Raw genomic sequence first — 15157 nt, forward strand, 5'->3', positions numbered from 1 at the left:
TTCTCTCTAGAAATCCCTCCATTATCCTCCTCTTCCCATTGATCTAAACACCCTTCTATAACACCACTTTAACCTATTTCCTCACCCTCTCCTCTAGAGATTTCTCCCTTAACCTCCCCCCATCTCCTTACCATTTTATTTCTTCTGAATTTAGAAGACTTTATACCCTTCTACATAGATATATATACATATATATGTATATGTATATCTATATCTATATATATATTGTTCCCTCTTAAACCCATTGAGAATGGGTTTAACCCATTGAAAATAGGTTACCAGAACTACCAGCCCTCCTCCCTCATTTAATTCCTTAGTGTTTTACTTTTTAAAGTCATATCATACTCAGGTCTACCACAGTCTTTCTTATGAACTACCCAATTACTAATGACAATCTTAGACATACATTTTACATATATAAAAGGTAAATGGTCTGTCTTTATTGAATCCCTTGTACTCAGTCTTTGGTATGTACCTTATGTTTCTTTTGGCTCTTGTATGTCAGATCTCCTATAAAATACAGGTTGGTTTGGTCTTTTTTTAAACAAAGTCCTGCTTAACTTTGCTGGGTATATTTTCAGCCAAAACTCCATTTCTTTTGCTCTTCAATATGTAGTGTTCCAAGACCTGTGATTCTTTAGTGTCTCTGCTGCTAGGTCTTGTGTGATTCTAATTGTGACACTGTCACATTTGAATTTTTTTTTCCTTGTTGCTCTTAATATTTTATCCTTGAACTGGAGATTTTAGAATTTGGATATAATATTTCTAAAAGTTTTCCTCATAGGATCTCTTTCAAGTGGTGATCAATGGAGTTTTTCTATTTCTATTTCTACTTTCCCCCCTAGTTCTAATACTTCAGGATGATTTTCTTTAATTATTTCTTGTATTATTGTATCAAGATTCTTTTTTGATCATAGCTTTCAGGTAGTCCGATTACTCCTATCTTTTCTTGATCTGTTGTCCATATCAGTCTGTTCTCTAGATCAGTTGTTTTTCTTATAAGATGTTTCACTTTCTCTTCTATTTTTTCATTCTTCATATTTTAATTATTTCTTGATCTCTTATAACTTCACTGGCTTCACCTTGCCCAATTCTAATTTTCAAGGTTTCATTTTCTTCCACAAGGCCCTGAATCTCCTTTTCTAATTGGTTAACTTTCTTTTCATAGTCTTCATGTTTTTCTTGGATTATTATTTTTTTTTAGTTTTTCCTCAATCTCTCTCATTTAATTTTTAAAGTCTTTTTTAAATTCTTCTACAAACTTTTTGGGCAGGTGACCATTAGATGTTATTCTTTGGGATAGAAAAAGGTTTCTTTGCTTCAATACCCTCCTCTGAAGATGAACCCCCATCTTCTCTATTCCCATAATAACTTTATATGGTTGGCTTCTTTCTCCTTTGCCTGTGCATTTTTTGTAGTAATAGCTTAATTTTTGTAATCATGTTTAGTCCTGGGATATGGGGGAATGGTGCCTCTTGCCCTAGATGTTTAGTTCTCTTATCTAACCTGGAACCAAAGCCAACCTCCACCTCTTGTAAATGCCCACAGCCAGGGTGTTCCACCCCACTGCTTCTTCACTAACAGGGCATGTTCTGGTTCCTTCTCACCTCTGAAACACTCTGCAGGACAGTTGGGTCTGGTATTCCTTGTCAACAGAGGTTCCCTCCATTTTCCCCCAACTCAGGCACCCAACTCCTCTCACTATCCCAAGGGTAAAAGTTCCTCTGGCTGGGACTGCAACCTCCCAAACCAGCTAACCCAGGGCTTGCTGCTTGTTAACACAGACTCTAGCCGGGAGGTGTTTACTCTTCATGGTAACCAAATCTCTTCCTAAGATTTTTCTTCTGGTCTTCTAGGATTGTCCCAGGAGGATGCCTGTTGTGCCCCTATTCTTATTTATTCTTACCCAAATTCTGTCCAGCCTAAATTGCTATTTTATCTCTTTTGTTGAGGAGAATCTTGAGAGCTTGGAATTTTCTGACCTACTTCTCCATCTTCTCTATTCCTATTTTTTAAATGAGGAAACTGAGATGGAAAGAAGTTAAGTGACTTGACCAGAGTGATGCAGCTAGTGAGTATCTGAGGCCAGATCTGAGTTCCTCTTCCCGATTTGAGGCCCAGCATTATCCACTAAACCTACTTACTCACAGATAGAATCCTGGAATTATTCTTCTGACTAGTTGGAAGAAAGAATATCACTGCCCCTGGCACACTGAGAACATGTCACTTACAAGTAGAAAAGCAACCATGCAGTTAATTCTCTTTTCAAGGAATTAATTCTTTATGGTACAAGAAAAAATATATATATTTGTCAGTCAGGGCACATAAGACAGAAAAAAGAACACACAGTCACACTTCATACTCATTAATTGCTCATGAATTAGATAATTACAATTAGGGCTAAAAAGGTAGGAGCTGAGAGTGGGATGGGAAGCTCAAATTAAGGTCTGGCAGTCTAAAAGATGACCAAGAAAGTGGAAGGGGTCCATATGCTTTCATCTTCCTTTGTTGTACTATTATTTGTCAAATGCTTTTTTTTTTGACTTCTGTTACAATAAGGATGAATTCCAAAGAAAATAATAATGGTATTCAAAGTTATGTCAGTTACTGATCAACAAAGGATCTAATCAACTGAAGAAATACTAATTACAAACTAATAACAGTATAATTATATTTTGGTACCATGATTAAATATATTCATATATGTTTATTTCATGTTTGATACATTGATGACTGAAAAGAAATGACTAGTAAAGTAGCCTAGGAATTGAATAATGCTAAATATTTCCAACTATATGCAAACATTCACTTCCATCCATTAACGGTATAACAATAGAGTCTCATTATGATCTTTAAAAATAAAAGGTTTCTTTTCCTAACCTATGCTTCATTTTTTTTATTACACATCAATATTAATTGGAAAGATTTTTAACCTATCCATGGCAATCTTCTTCATTCTCCTCCTCTCCCGTGTCTTCCCTCCCCTTAATCTCTTTTCTCCCCTCTTCCCTGATCCACCAGTTCCTTCTCCTTTCCTTCCCTCCCCACCCTCTTTTTTTCCCCTTTCACCTTACCTGTGCCCATTACTGGAGGTGTAGAGAATGATGTGATTTTTTTTTATAACAGGGCTTGAATTTTTTGGGGTTTACTTGTCATCTGTCAAGGGTCAGGAAGTAGTTAGTCTCATGGTCAAGTGTAAATTATATTAACCAGGGAATTTTTGAAGGGCATTTTCACTGGGTAAAATAGGAAGAGAAGGGGCAAAGAAAAATGTTTCATCCTTCCTACAAAAAGAACAGAGCATTGGGCTTAAAATAAGGAAGACCTGCATCAAATACTTTGCATGACCCAGAACAGTTCATAAAAACTCTTAGCCTCAGTTTTCTCATCTGCAAAATAGGAATAATAATGCTGTAGTATCTCTCATGCAATAATGTCAGGCTTCCATGAAATAATGTACACAATCAATCAATAAACATTTATTGAGTGCCTGCTATGTTCCAGGCACTGTACTAATCAATGGGGATACAAAAAGAGATAAAAGACAGTCCTTCCTCTCAAGGAGCTTTCAATCTAATGGGGGGATACAACATGTAAACAAATATATATACATACACACACACACACACACATACATACACACATATATATATATTTATAACATATTGTGTGCAGGATAAATAACATAATATAAGTAACAATAGGAAATAATTAACTGAAGGTAATAAAATTAAGAGGAGTTTGGGAAGGCTTTTTAAAAAAAAATTATTAATTTATTTATTTTTAGTTTTCAGCATTCACTTCCACAAGATTTTGAGTTCCAAATTTTCTCCCCATCTTGTCCCTCCCCCCACCCCAAGAGAGCCTGCTTTCTGAATACTCCTACCCCTAATTTGCCCTCCTTTCTATTTCCCCCCCTCCCTTCTCTTATCCCTTTCTATTTTCCTGTAGGGCGGGATAGATTTCTATACTCTGTTGCCTGTTTATCTTATTTCCCAGGTGCATGTGAAAACAATTTTTAACATTTGTTTTTAAAACTTTGGGTTCCAAATTTTCTCCCTTCCTCCCTCCCCACCCACCCTCATTGAGAAGGCAAGCAACTCAATACAGGTTATACCTGTGTAATCACGCAAAACACTTTCATAATAGTCATGGAGTAGAAAACTCACTCTATTTCCCTTCATCCTATCCTGCCCCCCATTTATTCTATTCTTTCTTTTGACCCTTTCCCTCCTTAAAAGTGTTTGCTTCTGATTACCCCCTCCCCCAATCTGCCCTCTCCTCTATCATCCGCCTGCTCGCTTGTCCCCTTCCCCCCATTTTCCCATAGGGTAAGATAGATATCCATACCCAATTGCCCAATTGAGTTGTCTTGGGCTGGAAATTTGTTTCACTCTGTCTTTTTGTGGGTTCTGCTGCTCTAGAATTTTTTTAGAGACATTTTTTACAGGTATTTGGAGGGGTTTGGGGGAGAGCTCAAGCAAGTCACTACTTTTACTCTACCATCTTGGCTCTGCCCCTCTGGGGAAGGCTTTTTGTAGAAGGTGGAATTTTGGCTGGGAATTAAACAAAGCCAGGGAGGTTAGTAATTAAAGCAGAGGAGAGAGCATGCTGGGTATATGCTATATAAATGTCAAATATTCCTATTTGACTTATCTCCTGCAATCTTTAGTAATCTCTCTGGGTTTTATACTGACATCTCTCTATCCTGTATTCACCCTACTGTCATTGTGGATTCATTCTCATACTCCTACCCCTATTCATGATCTTCTTAGAAAACCCTAGTATGCCTTCTTTGCTCATTCCTGAATGCACTATGAAGCCTGGACATTTCAAAATGGGTATGTCATGGTAAAATGAAACATGACAAACATGAAGCTATTTATCTTTCCTGTATCATCTAGTGTGTATGCCTAATGCTTTAAGGTTTACAAAGCACTTAATATCTATTATCTCAGTTGATCCCTATAACCATTCTGTAAGATAAATTAGATTATTATCCCCATTTTACACATCATTAAAGGTGAGAGAGGTTAAGTGACTTGCCAAGAGCCACACAACTAGTAAGTGTGTGAGGCAGGATTTGAACTCATTTATTCATGACCCCAAGTTCAACACTCTATCCAGATGGGCCACCCATCTGTTTCTAAAAGCCTCTATATTCCATTAAAATATTTATATTTGCCTCTCCTGAAATGTACACAATGTCAACCCATGATCATTTAACTTCTTTGGGTCTCAATTTTCTCCTGTATGAAATGGGGAGAACAAAAATGCCTTCATTGTGTGATGTTTAAAAAGTTTGAGAGAAATAGTTTCTGAATAATTAATAATTTTATTAATAATGCTAGCATATTACCAATAAAATGGGTAAGGGACACTCTTGAATGCCAAAATCATGGAGGTGGGCACATAGTTTATATTCCCTTGGAAGAGTGGGTGTTCCTGAGAGTGGCAATCAACTATGACTGGTTAACAATTATTGAAAAGAGTGAATATTACAATGAGAAGTAGACCTATTCTAATGGAGGCATGTGACTTTGATTGTCATTTTCTTCTAAATTGCCTAGCCTTGGGCAATCTAATAAAAGACTTGATCCCCACCCAAACTTGTCTAGAGCACAATGAGCTTCCCTATATTAGTGGGGTCTGAACAAAATTGAGGAGAAAGTTAATTCAGTCTCATTATCAGCGATGTCCTATAGAGACTGAACAACCTACAAGCTTCTGAAAAATTCCTGGTCCTAATTCAGTAATTGACTGTTAATATGAGAGAGAAATAATCATTTCTCCAATTGCCTCCCTCAAAGGGTTGTTGTAGGCTCAGAAAAAATCATAGGAGTATCATAGATCTACAGCCTGAAGGGTCCTCAGCGTTAGAATGGGAATTGGGTTACAAAACTGAGGCCCAGAAAAGTTAAGTGCCTGGTCCACACTTGCAAAAGTAGTAGAAAATTAAATCCAGGACTTTGACCTTGAAAGCCAGTGCTTTTTCCATCCTAATATGATGATATATAACTTGTTTTACAAACTTGAAAATAACTATATAAATGTCAATAAGGATGAGGATCCAGAACCTACCAAGGAAGGACATGACAACTATCTTCAGTAAATGAATAAGTGAAGGGTGGCCATGTGGCAGAAGGATTCATATTGTTCTATGGTCTCCCAGTAGACAAAAGTGAGACCAATGGGTTAAAGTAGTAGGGAGCCAGATTTTGACTCAGTTTAAAAACGAACTTTCTAATAAATAAAATATTGAAAAGGCTAAGGAGTTAGTTGATGGGTTCAAGGTCCTCTATCCCAGAATGTGTTCAGACAGAGGGTATAACTACCTGTTGTACAAATTAAGGATTTCAAAAAGGAAATCTATTCATTGGAAGTTAGCAAACTATGGTACACAGTCTTTAATACAGCCACAAACCAAGAATGGTTTTTATATTTTAAAATACTCATAAAATGTTAAAAAAGAAATAGCTCACAGCCATATAAAAACAGATATGGGGTGGAGAGGATATAATTTTCCCACCTCTGGTTAGAGGAGGAACTAATTTAATTCCCCTTCCCCACTTCTTAGGTTCCACTCAGAGTTAAGATTTGACAATCTAAGAAACTTCATATTGTTAATTCTTTCATCTCAAGAAACCAGTCCATATGTCCAAATATACTGTCTTGCTATTCCTAGTATTTTCTGAGTATGTCTTTTACTTCTTTTGGAATTCCCTTGTGTTAAAATACATGTGAAGATTAACTATATTCAATAAGATATCTAAATACTGAAGAATGCTGAAAACTGTAAGAGAATTGAAAGATTTTTCTCTATCAGTTCATAGGTAGATCTTTATCATCTATCTATCTATCTATCTATCTATCTATCTATCTATCTATCTATCATAGTTAACTCAATTTTTTTTCATTTCTCTTCTCCTACTGTTCCTTTTGGTCAAGTATACAGGCCTTGACACCAAAGTCGCATCTCATAAAAGAAGCAAATGCTAGTAATCCACCAGGTCACACAACCCTCATTCAAGTGACTCTTTGTATGCCCTTGTACAATGTTTTTCTTGCACAATTTTTTTCGGTCATGTTCAATTCTTCATGACCCCATTTCTTGGCAAAGATACTGGAATGGTTTGTCATTTCCTTCTCTAGCTCATTTTACAGATGAGGAAACTGAGGCAGACAGGATTACCTGACTTGCCCAGGGTCACACAGCTCGTAAGTATCTGAGGCCAGATTTGAACTCAGTTAACTGAATTTCCCTGACTCCAGGCAAGATAATCCATCTGTTGTACCGTTTTGCTGCCCTGTTCCTCTAGAGATTTTTTAAATTGCTTGATAGAAAGAAAATATTCCTCTGGTCAATTCCATATAAACACAGATTACCTTCTCTTCACCTTACCCTCGTTGTTCCACAAGATGAATATCATCATTCAAGTCACCTCTCTTTTTAAAATTTTTTTTCTATATTGTCAAATATTGCTTTTAAACTCTCCTGCTTAAGAAGGACTGCCACCTGGTGGTGGAATATTAACTGCAGGCTATACAATGGTTACACAGTACAGAAAAAGTGGTTATTCAATATAGAAGTGATCCATTTATTTTCTCATTCTGCCTAGCTCATACTGTTTCCAGGAGAATATTGTAGTGAAGAACAAAGACTGCCAATATTACATAACTGGAATAATGGTCACAATTTTCTATTTCCCAGTTGTTCATGACTGTTCAAAACAGATTGATAGTTGAGCAAGCTCATTTGGTAATACCCTTATCTTAATTGCTTATCATTACATTCTTTGGCTTGTTTATAATCTATTTTTTCTTGTTACAACATTCCCTCACTTCCATTTTATCAACTATTCTATCAATGTTGTTTTCAATTGTTCAAATGTTTTGTTTATATATTTCAAAGAACACAATTTGTGAAAGTGTACATTGTAGTCATTTGGGAATGACCAAGTGGGATTTGTTTATTAACAAGCTAATAAAAATGTCTTTTTGTCTATTTGTTTTCCCTCACATAGTTTTGTAATATAGTACTTGGAAAATTTTTTAAAAAAGCAAGACTGATAAATGGATTTGCCAAAAAAGAATATAGAATATCAGAACTGTGAAGTTTAATTCTTCCATTTTGCTTAAAGGTTGTCAAATTATAACACAATTTCTCTGCTCTTCCCTTATAAATGATCATGGTCAACTTGGACTGAGATCCCAGAAGGGACACAAATTAAAAAGTTGGAAAGGGTTAGAAAATAGATCCTATGTATAAAGGCTAAAGAAATAAATTTAACCTGGGCATCTTAATAGCTGTCTTCAAAGGTTGCCTGTATAGAGAATGATGAGTAGATGTTTTCCACTTCCATCAAAAAGAAAAAAAATGGAATAAGGGAGAAAAAAAGAGCAATAGCAGCCATTTCTAGAGAATGAGGACAAGACATGTTATGAAAAGATTTCCCTTGAATTGATTTTAAAAACAGCACAAATTATCTGTCTAATTAGTTTAGGTACGGACAGCCTGAAGGCAGGGCAGTATATTATGTATTCTGTTTAAGGCCCCTTCTGGTCTTATTATTCAAAGAAATGTTGGAAATTTCTTTCTTGCCTCAGGTCCTTTTTCTGGAGAGCACTTCTCTTTTCTTGCAAATGAAACTACTCTGTCTACTCTAAGCAATTATTTGGATATTTTCACTTTTTTACCTTTTTTGAGTAGCTCTTTGTGAAATTAGTTTTATTATGTTTTTTTTCTTCTTGGATATTCAGTTCCATAAAAATATAAAAATTGCTCTCTTGACCTCAGTTTTTTTTTATTGCTGTATTGATTTTCATGCCAAGTAATTACAATTTTTTGAAATTTCTTGATGTTTTTATATGAATTTAATTTTCCCTATTTAATTCTAGCAACCCAAAGAGTTTAGTGTTAAATATATACGTAGATGTGTATATGACTATGTATATGTATGACAACATCAGATCAGCTTCCCTGGAGATATTTCTTTTTTATTTTATATTAATCACCTTTAAAATTTGCCTTAGAATTACTAGGGGTTGGGAATGCTTCCTGTAAAAGGTGGAATTTTAAATGAAACTTAAAGGAAGCCAAGGACAGGGTTGAGGAGGGAGAGCATTCTGTCTTCTTGACTCCAGGTCCAAGGCTCTATCACCGTATCACCTAGCTACCTTGGACAAAACACTGGTGGCCAGTCTTCTGGTGGTGTCTTTTTAAATTTAACTTGACTTACCTTAATTGCTCTTTGATCAACAGACATGTAGTTCCTTGTCCTCCCCGCACTCAAATTCTTTCCATCTTAAAAAAAAATTCCTAAGTATTTATTAAGCAACTATTGTATGCCAGACACTCCGCTAGGGTGGGCATACAAAAACAAAAATGAGGTCCCTGACCTCAAGAAGCTTACTGACATAAAGCAACATGTATACATATGAATATATGTATGTATGTATATGTGTGTATATATGTACATATATGTATACATATAATAATTTCAGATTGGTGGTATGGAGAGGGGAAGTGATAACAGCTGAAATACTCAGGAAAAGTTATGACTTGAACTGAGCTTTAAGTGGAACTAAGGATTCCTAAAGGAAAAAGTGACAAGGGAAAGCATTCCAGGCATTGGGAATGCCTATACAAATATACAGAGGCAGGAGATGAAGAATTGTATTTGGGGAATTTCAAGCAGAAAAGTTTTATTGTCATATAAAGTGATTAAGCTTATTTTTGTCTGGCAAATATTTGAAAAGTCAGTCACCTCTAAAATATAAAGAAATTTGAAAATTTTTTTTTGTCAAATAAATTTCAATGAACAACTAGCAATGAATTTTCTCCCCAAATGTATATTTCTGTAATATGACTGACTTCATGTGTGTGTTCGTATGTATATAAATAATTATAAGAAAATGCTATTCATCCAACCTCTAGACCAAGAGTTGGGAACCTGCTTTAGACAATAGATAATGAATATACTGAGGGATGTTTTCTCCAAATCTTACTTTTTAAATATTAAGCAATATAAAAAATAAGTTTAATAAAGCCAAATTATCCATTTAATGTGAATCTTCCCTAAATCTACTTTTTTATTTTTTTTAATATTTTTTAGAATTACAAAGTAGTTCTTGTGGGAATCCAGGTGTTCCACCCAAAGGTGTCTTATATGGCACTCGGTTTGATGTTGGTGATAAAATCCGCTACAGCTGTGTGACTGGCTATATTCTAGATGGTCATCCTCAACTAACCTGCATAGCCAATTCTGTCAATACAGCATCATGGGATTTTCCAGTTCCCATCTGCAGAGGTAAGACAACTTTCTGTTTTACATTTTTTTATATGGAAGTCACATTTATATTAACCTTTATTAGTATTTTATTAAAAATAGATTATTTTGACACCTCTTTTGCCTTAGCAATTTCTATAATACTTAATTCAACATTTTAATTGAGTTTGTATAGCAAAAACAGGCTTTTCTACTTGACAATTCAGTTCTTTGGCAATGTCAAAATAGTGCCCCAATATATTATATGTGTATGTATATATGCAGATATCTTTAAAGAAAAGTAAAAGAAGATGGGCAGAGGAGAGAGAGGGAATGAGGAGGAAGGGAAGGGAGACAACCTCTGAAAGTCTAACCATTAAGGACTTTAAAATATTTCTAAATGTAATTAGGCAGTTGTGGACTTGCTTTTAATGTTATTGCCATCTGCAAATAAACATTTTATAAGAATTCCTACCAGTGGTTGAAGTAATAAAGTACAGTAAGATGAATGAGTAAAGGTAATAGCACACAGGTTGTAACATGCATTTGTACACATACAGGCACACAAACACCTCACCACATTAAAATCCCCACTGAGATAACCATTTTCTATTTAATCTCTGAAAATTCTTGCTCTAAAAGAAATGTCATAAACTGCACCAATGATAACTTTTGTGCTTACTCTAAGCATGGAAATGATAACTGAATGCTTGCCCAAGGCAGAGATCAGTATAAATTGTCTGTAGTTCATACAGACCACCACACATAGAGACTTTTATACTGAGTTTGACAGGACATAAAAGGAATGTATTTGTCATCAAGGTAGGATCAACAAGAATTTAAGCAGAGTTTTAAAGATGTCAGTTGGCTCAGGAAGAGACTGTTTTGTCTGCCCATTGTTTCTTCTAGCCCTTTCTTTTCTCATTTTAGTTTCATATTCTGGAGTATGATTATCAGACAATTCCCCAAATCAGAATCCCTTTTTATGTTCTCACCCCGTTATTTTGTTTTGAATTCCTAGTTGCCTCTCCTCAACTGGGTATGCCTTTCCACAAAAAGTATTTTGGAGGTTGGGAGTGGGGGGGTATATATTGATTTTTTGGAGATAAATCTGTCATTTGCATAAATCTATGTTTTTAAAATGTGATCACCTGCATTTGAATCTCACAACAACCTTGCAAAAAAAGTGACAGGTTTTATCGTTCCTATTTTACAGGTTAGAAAATTGAGGCTCCGACAAGTTCTATAACTTGTCTAAGGCCATGCGTCTAGTAAAATGGAGCCAGAATGAAAACCTAAGTCCTAGCTCAGTCTTCTGTCACATGACTGCAATGGTGTGCCTGCTGGGCATCCCTATCTAGATATAACCCTACTATCTTGATTTAACATGTCAAATTGAATTCCAGATCTTTACCCTAAATATAGTGTTTTTCTCAACTTCCCTAATTTTGTTGATAGCATATAAACTTCCCAGTAATAGGCTCAAAATTTAGAGGTCATATTTTATCCTTTTTTTTTCCTCTAACCTCCTAACAGTTGCTAATCCTAGCAGTTGCTAATCTTGTCAACAGGAACTCAGCTCTTCAACAAGTATTTATGAAGCATCTATTACCTTCTAGTGACAAGCTTTGGGGATACAAATATAAAAACAGAGAAGTAAATATAAAATAAATGAACGAATGAAAAAGCTTTGATTATTTATGTTTTAAGTGATGTGCTAAGTACAATGGATACAAATAGAAAAAAAAAAGAGAGCTTGGAGGAGATGACACACATAAAAGAATTGATCTGCAGAGCATATAGAAAGTGCCAGGAAGATAAAAATCCTTAGGATAAAAAGAAAAATAAATCAAAGGTAATTTTGGTGATAGCAATAGTGGTGGTGGTGGTGGTGATGGTAGAACAAAGGAGAGTTAGAATAACTGAAGGGATACAAATAGTCTTCATATGGGAAGTAGTAGCTGATTCAAGACTTAATACCCCTCTAGGTAGTGTCAATGGAAAGAGAAAGAGAACATGCAGACACAGAGTAACAGAGACACAAAGAAAGTATGTCCAGGAGTGAGAATAAAAGCTTCTTAAACTGATAAAGCACCCCTTTCTGTCCTCAGCAAATTGACAGGGGTCTAATTGGCACATTTATCTTTATCTTCAATTCCAGAAGTATCTCAAGATTCTTGAGGAGAATTAAGCATTGTCCTTTCAAGTCTCTCCCCCAAAGGCTCCCACCAAAGAATCACAACATAATACATATAACAACATTTTGGCTGATCTCTCCAAAGACAAATTAAAACAAACAAACAAACAAACAAAAAACTCAGTTTCTTCGACATAGTTGTCAGACAATCATAAAATTCCAAGGATCTGTCTTGGTTTTTATTCTCTTATTGTTGGGAACCTATCTGACAGGTCTCAATGACTATGTGCATATATGATTACAATACTGAGGATTGTTGGTTCACCTGCATTGTCATTTCCAAAAAAGTCATTCAAAACTAACAGTCATTTCCTTATTCACACACAAACTGAGAGAAGGACCTTCTTTTGGTAGGTCTACCCCTGGGCATTAAGGTTACAAAGTCATCCAATACCTGCAAGGCCAGAGCAGTACCCATTAATCTGAATTTGTCCTTTTCTAATGAGGGAAGAAATCTTTAATCCCCTAAAAAAGGCAATCCCTCTAAACTGTTTTGAAAGTAAACTGAGTTCTAAAGAGTCTGGATGATCCAGCAATCACACAGTTAGAGGGCATAAAACACACTTTACAGCCATTGTCTGGAATGTATATTTCTTAAGAGCACAATACATGAAGGTTAATGCTGGAACAACACCCTCTATACTGCCCATTATAAGCTCATTTCTTAGCAGGCCTGCAGGACTTGGCCAATTATTCTGGATTGGACCTGTCTCAGGCTAATCCTCTAGTAGTTTAACTTTGATACTGAAACAAAATGAGACACTCATAAGTCATTCAACAGTTAACAAAAAGACTACTGATCTTTAACAAATGTAAACATTGAAGACACCTCCAGTTGATTCATCTGAACAAAATTCCCTTCTCTGGGTTGCCATCATTTTCCACCAGCCAAACATCAGGGTGCTTCTGGAACTCCTTATGCAGCTAGGTGGTGAGGTGTATGAACCTGGAGTCAGGAATTCACAATTTAAATCTAGTCTCAGATACTTCCTAGGTGAGTGACCCTGGGCTAATCACTTAAACTATTTGCTTCAGTTTCCCTCACTGTACAATGGGGATAATAAAGCACCTACTTCTCATATAATATTTATAAAGATAATATTTATAAATCGCTTAGCGCAATGTCTCACACAAAGTAGGCTCCCAGTAAAAGCTTGTTCCATTCCTCTCCCTCCCCAAGTTGTGCATGCATTGTACTCAGTGGCCAGAAAATAATGTTAATAGTTGTAACCTTTAGTCTCCCAAGCCAACTAAGTCTCCAGTATTGTCTCAATACCATTTCAAGAAAAAAAAAAAAGTTGAACTTGCATGGGGCAGGGGTTAGGATATTGGTCCTACTGCAGGATAATTCAATCTCCTCCACAACATTCATGACAAACCTTCAACCAGACTTCACCTGCAAACTTAGTGGAGAGATCCATTTTACTTTTGATTGTCCTAATTTTCAGGAAAGACTTCAATAGTATGAACTGAACTTTGCCCCTTTATAACCTCTACCTACTTCCTAGTTCCAAGTTCTGGGACCAAGGAGAACAAGTTGAATTCTCTTTCATAGGACAATTATTCAAATATTTGAGGCATGGGTCATGTCGCCCCTTGAGTATTCTCCACTCTATCAGTAAAATTTGATTATCTTCTAAAATATCTCCAGAATTAAACATTATACTCTAAGGTTCTTGAGAACATGGAATGGGTTTTGTCTTTCTTTTTATCCCCAGTTTTTAGTCCAGTGCCTGACACATAGTAGGCAATTAATATATGCTTATTGGCTGACTGAACAAAATAAACCAGCTATCATCTGATGGTGAAAAGAATACAATTATACTACCTTTTCCCATTTACTCTGGTCAACATACTTCAATTATTATAGACAAATATCCCAAACATTTTTCTTTGATTGCTGCAGAGAATCTGCCTGGGACTTTTCCTCCCCTTGCTCCAGTCAACCCTCAAACACCCAGATCCTTCTGGTCTGCAGAGGGCCCAGCAAGATTAAATAGCCTATAGGAAAACTTTTCCCTGCCTGCATTGGCCAGTTCCCATAAAGTTGCAGATGCTACCTCTAAGCTAGATGCTGGCCACTGTCCCCTCTCCCCCAACCCAGCTGGAGATAAACCAGAGTCCAGCTCCTGTAGCTTGGAACAACTGCTTATTTCCCTAGAGTAGAAGTTTGAGGATATGGCCACTCACATCACTTGGATTAGTAAGAAACTATGAACTAAAATCCTTCTAGTAAAATAGTGGACCACTGGGCCCTATAATTTGCCCTGACCTTACTTTTGAAAGTCATTGAGCTTTTTTATCTTCTCTTCTAGTTTGTTCTTCTTGACCAATGGGCATTGCCATTTTGCTTTCCATTGCACCATAAGTACTAGGAGAGCAGTCTGGGAGGATAATCAGACTATTGTCTGACCTGCCATTATGCCCGTTCATGGGATCACTAAACTATACTTATTGGGTCCACTACAAATTTATACTACACAATCTCAGCTGGGCACTCACTGCAATAAGGCAGTCCTTTTATACCTCCCTAATTGTTTTGTTCTCCAACAGGTGCTATTCCAAATCTTTTCATCCCTCTGAATGTCTTTCATAGCAATGAGTTTCTAGACTAAGAAGCATGCTTTGTACTTCAAAAGAGGCACAGAGAGAGAGAGAGAGAGAGAGAGAGAGAGAGAGAGAGAGAGAGAGA

The 15157-nt window shown here is 36.1% G+C and overlaps 1 protein-coding gene across 3 annotated transcripts in view; it reads left to right on the top strand.

Moving 5' to 3' along the window:
- The window catches only part of CSMD3 (CUB and Sushi multiple domains 3), a 1542511-nt gene that overhangs the window by 397992 nt on the left and 1129362 nt on the right, over positions 1-15157 (top strand). For all 3 annotated transcript variants that reach the window (XM_027854053.1, XM_027854054.1, XM_027854055.1), the window contains exon 4: positions 10116-10310. In XM_027854053.1, coding sequence (XP_027709854.1) covers positions 10116-10310 — 195 coding nt within the window. The remainder of the gene's footprint in view (positions 1-10115; positions 10311-15157) is intronic.

Source organism: Vombatus ursinus, unplaced genomic scaffold, assembly GCF_900497805.2.
Source record: "Vombatus ursinus unplaced genomic scaffold, bare-nosed wombat genome assembly UNPS02010284.1, whole genome shotgun sequence".
In the NCBI taxonomy this organism is placed as follows: Eukaryota; Metazoa; Chordata; class Mammalia; order Diprotodontia; family Vombatidae; genus Vombatus; species Vombatus ursinus.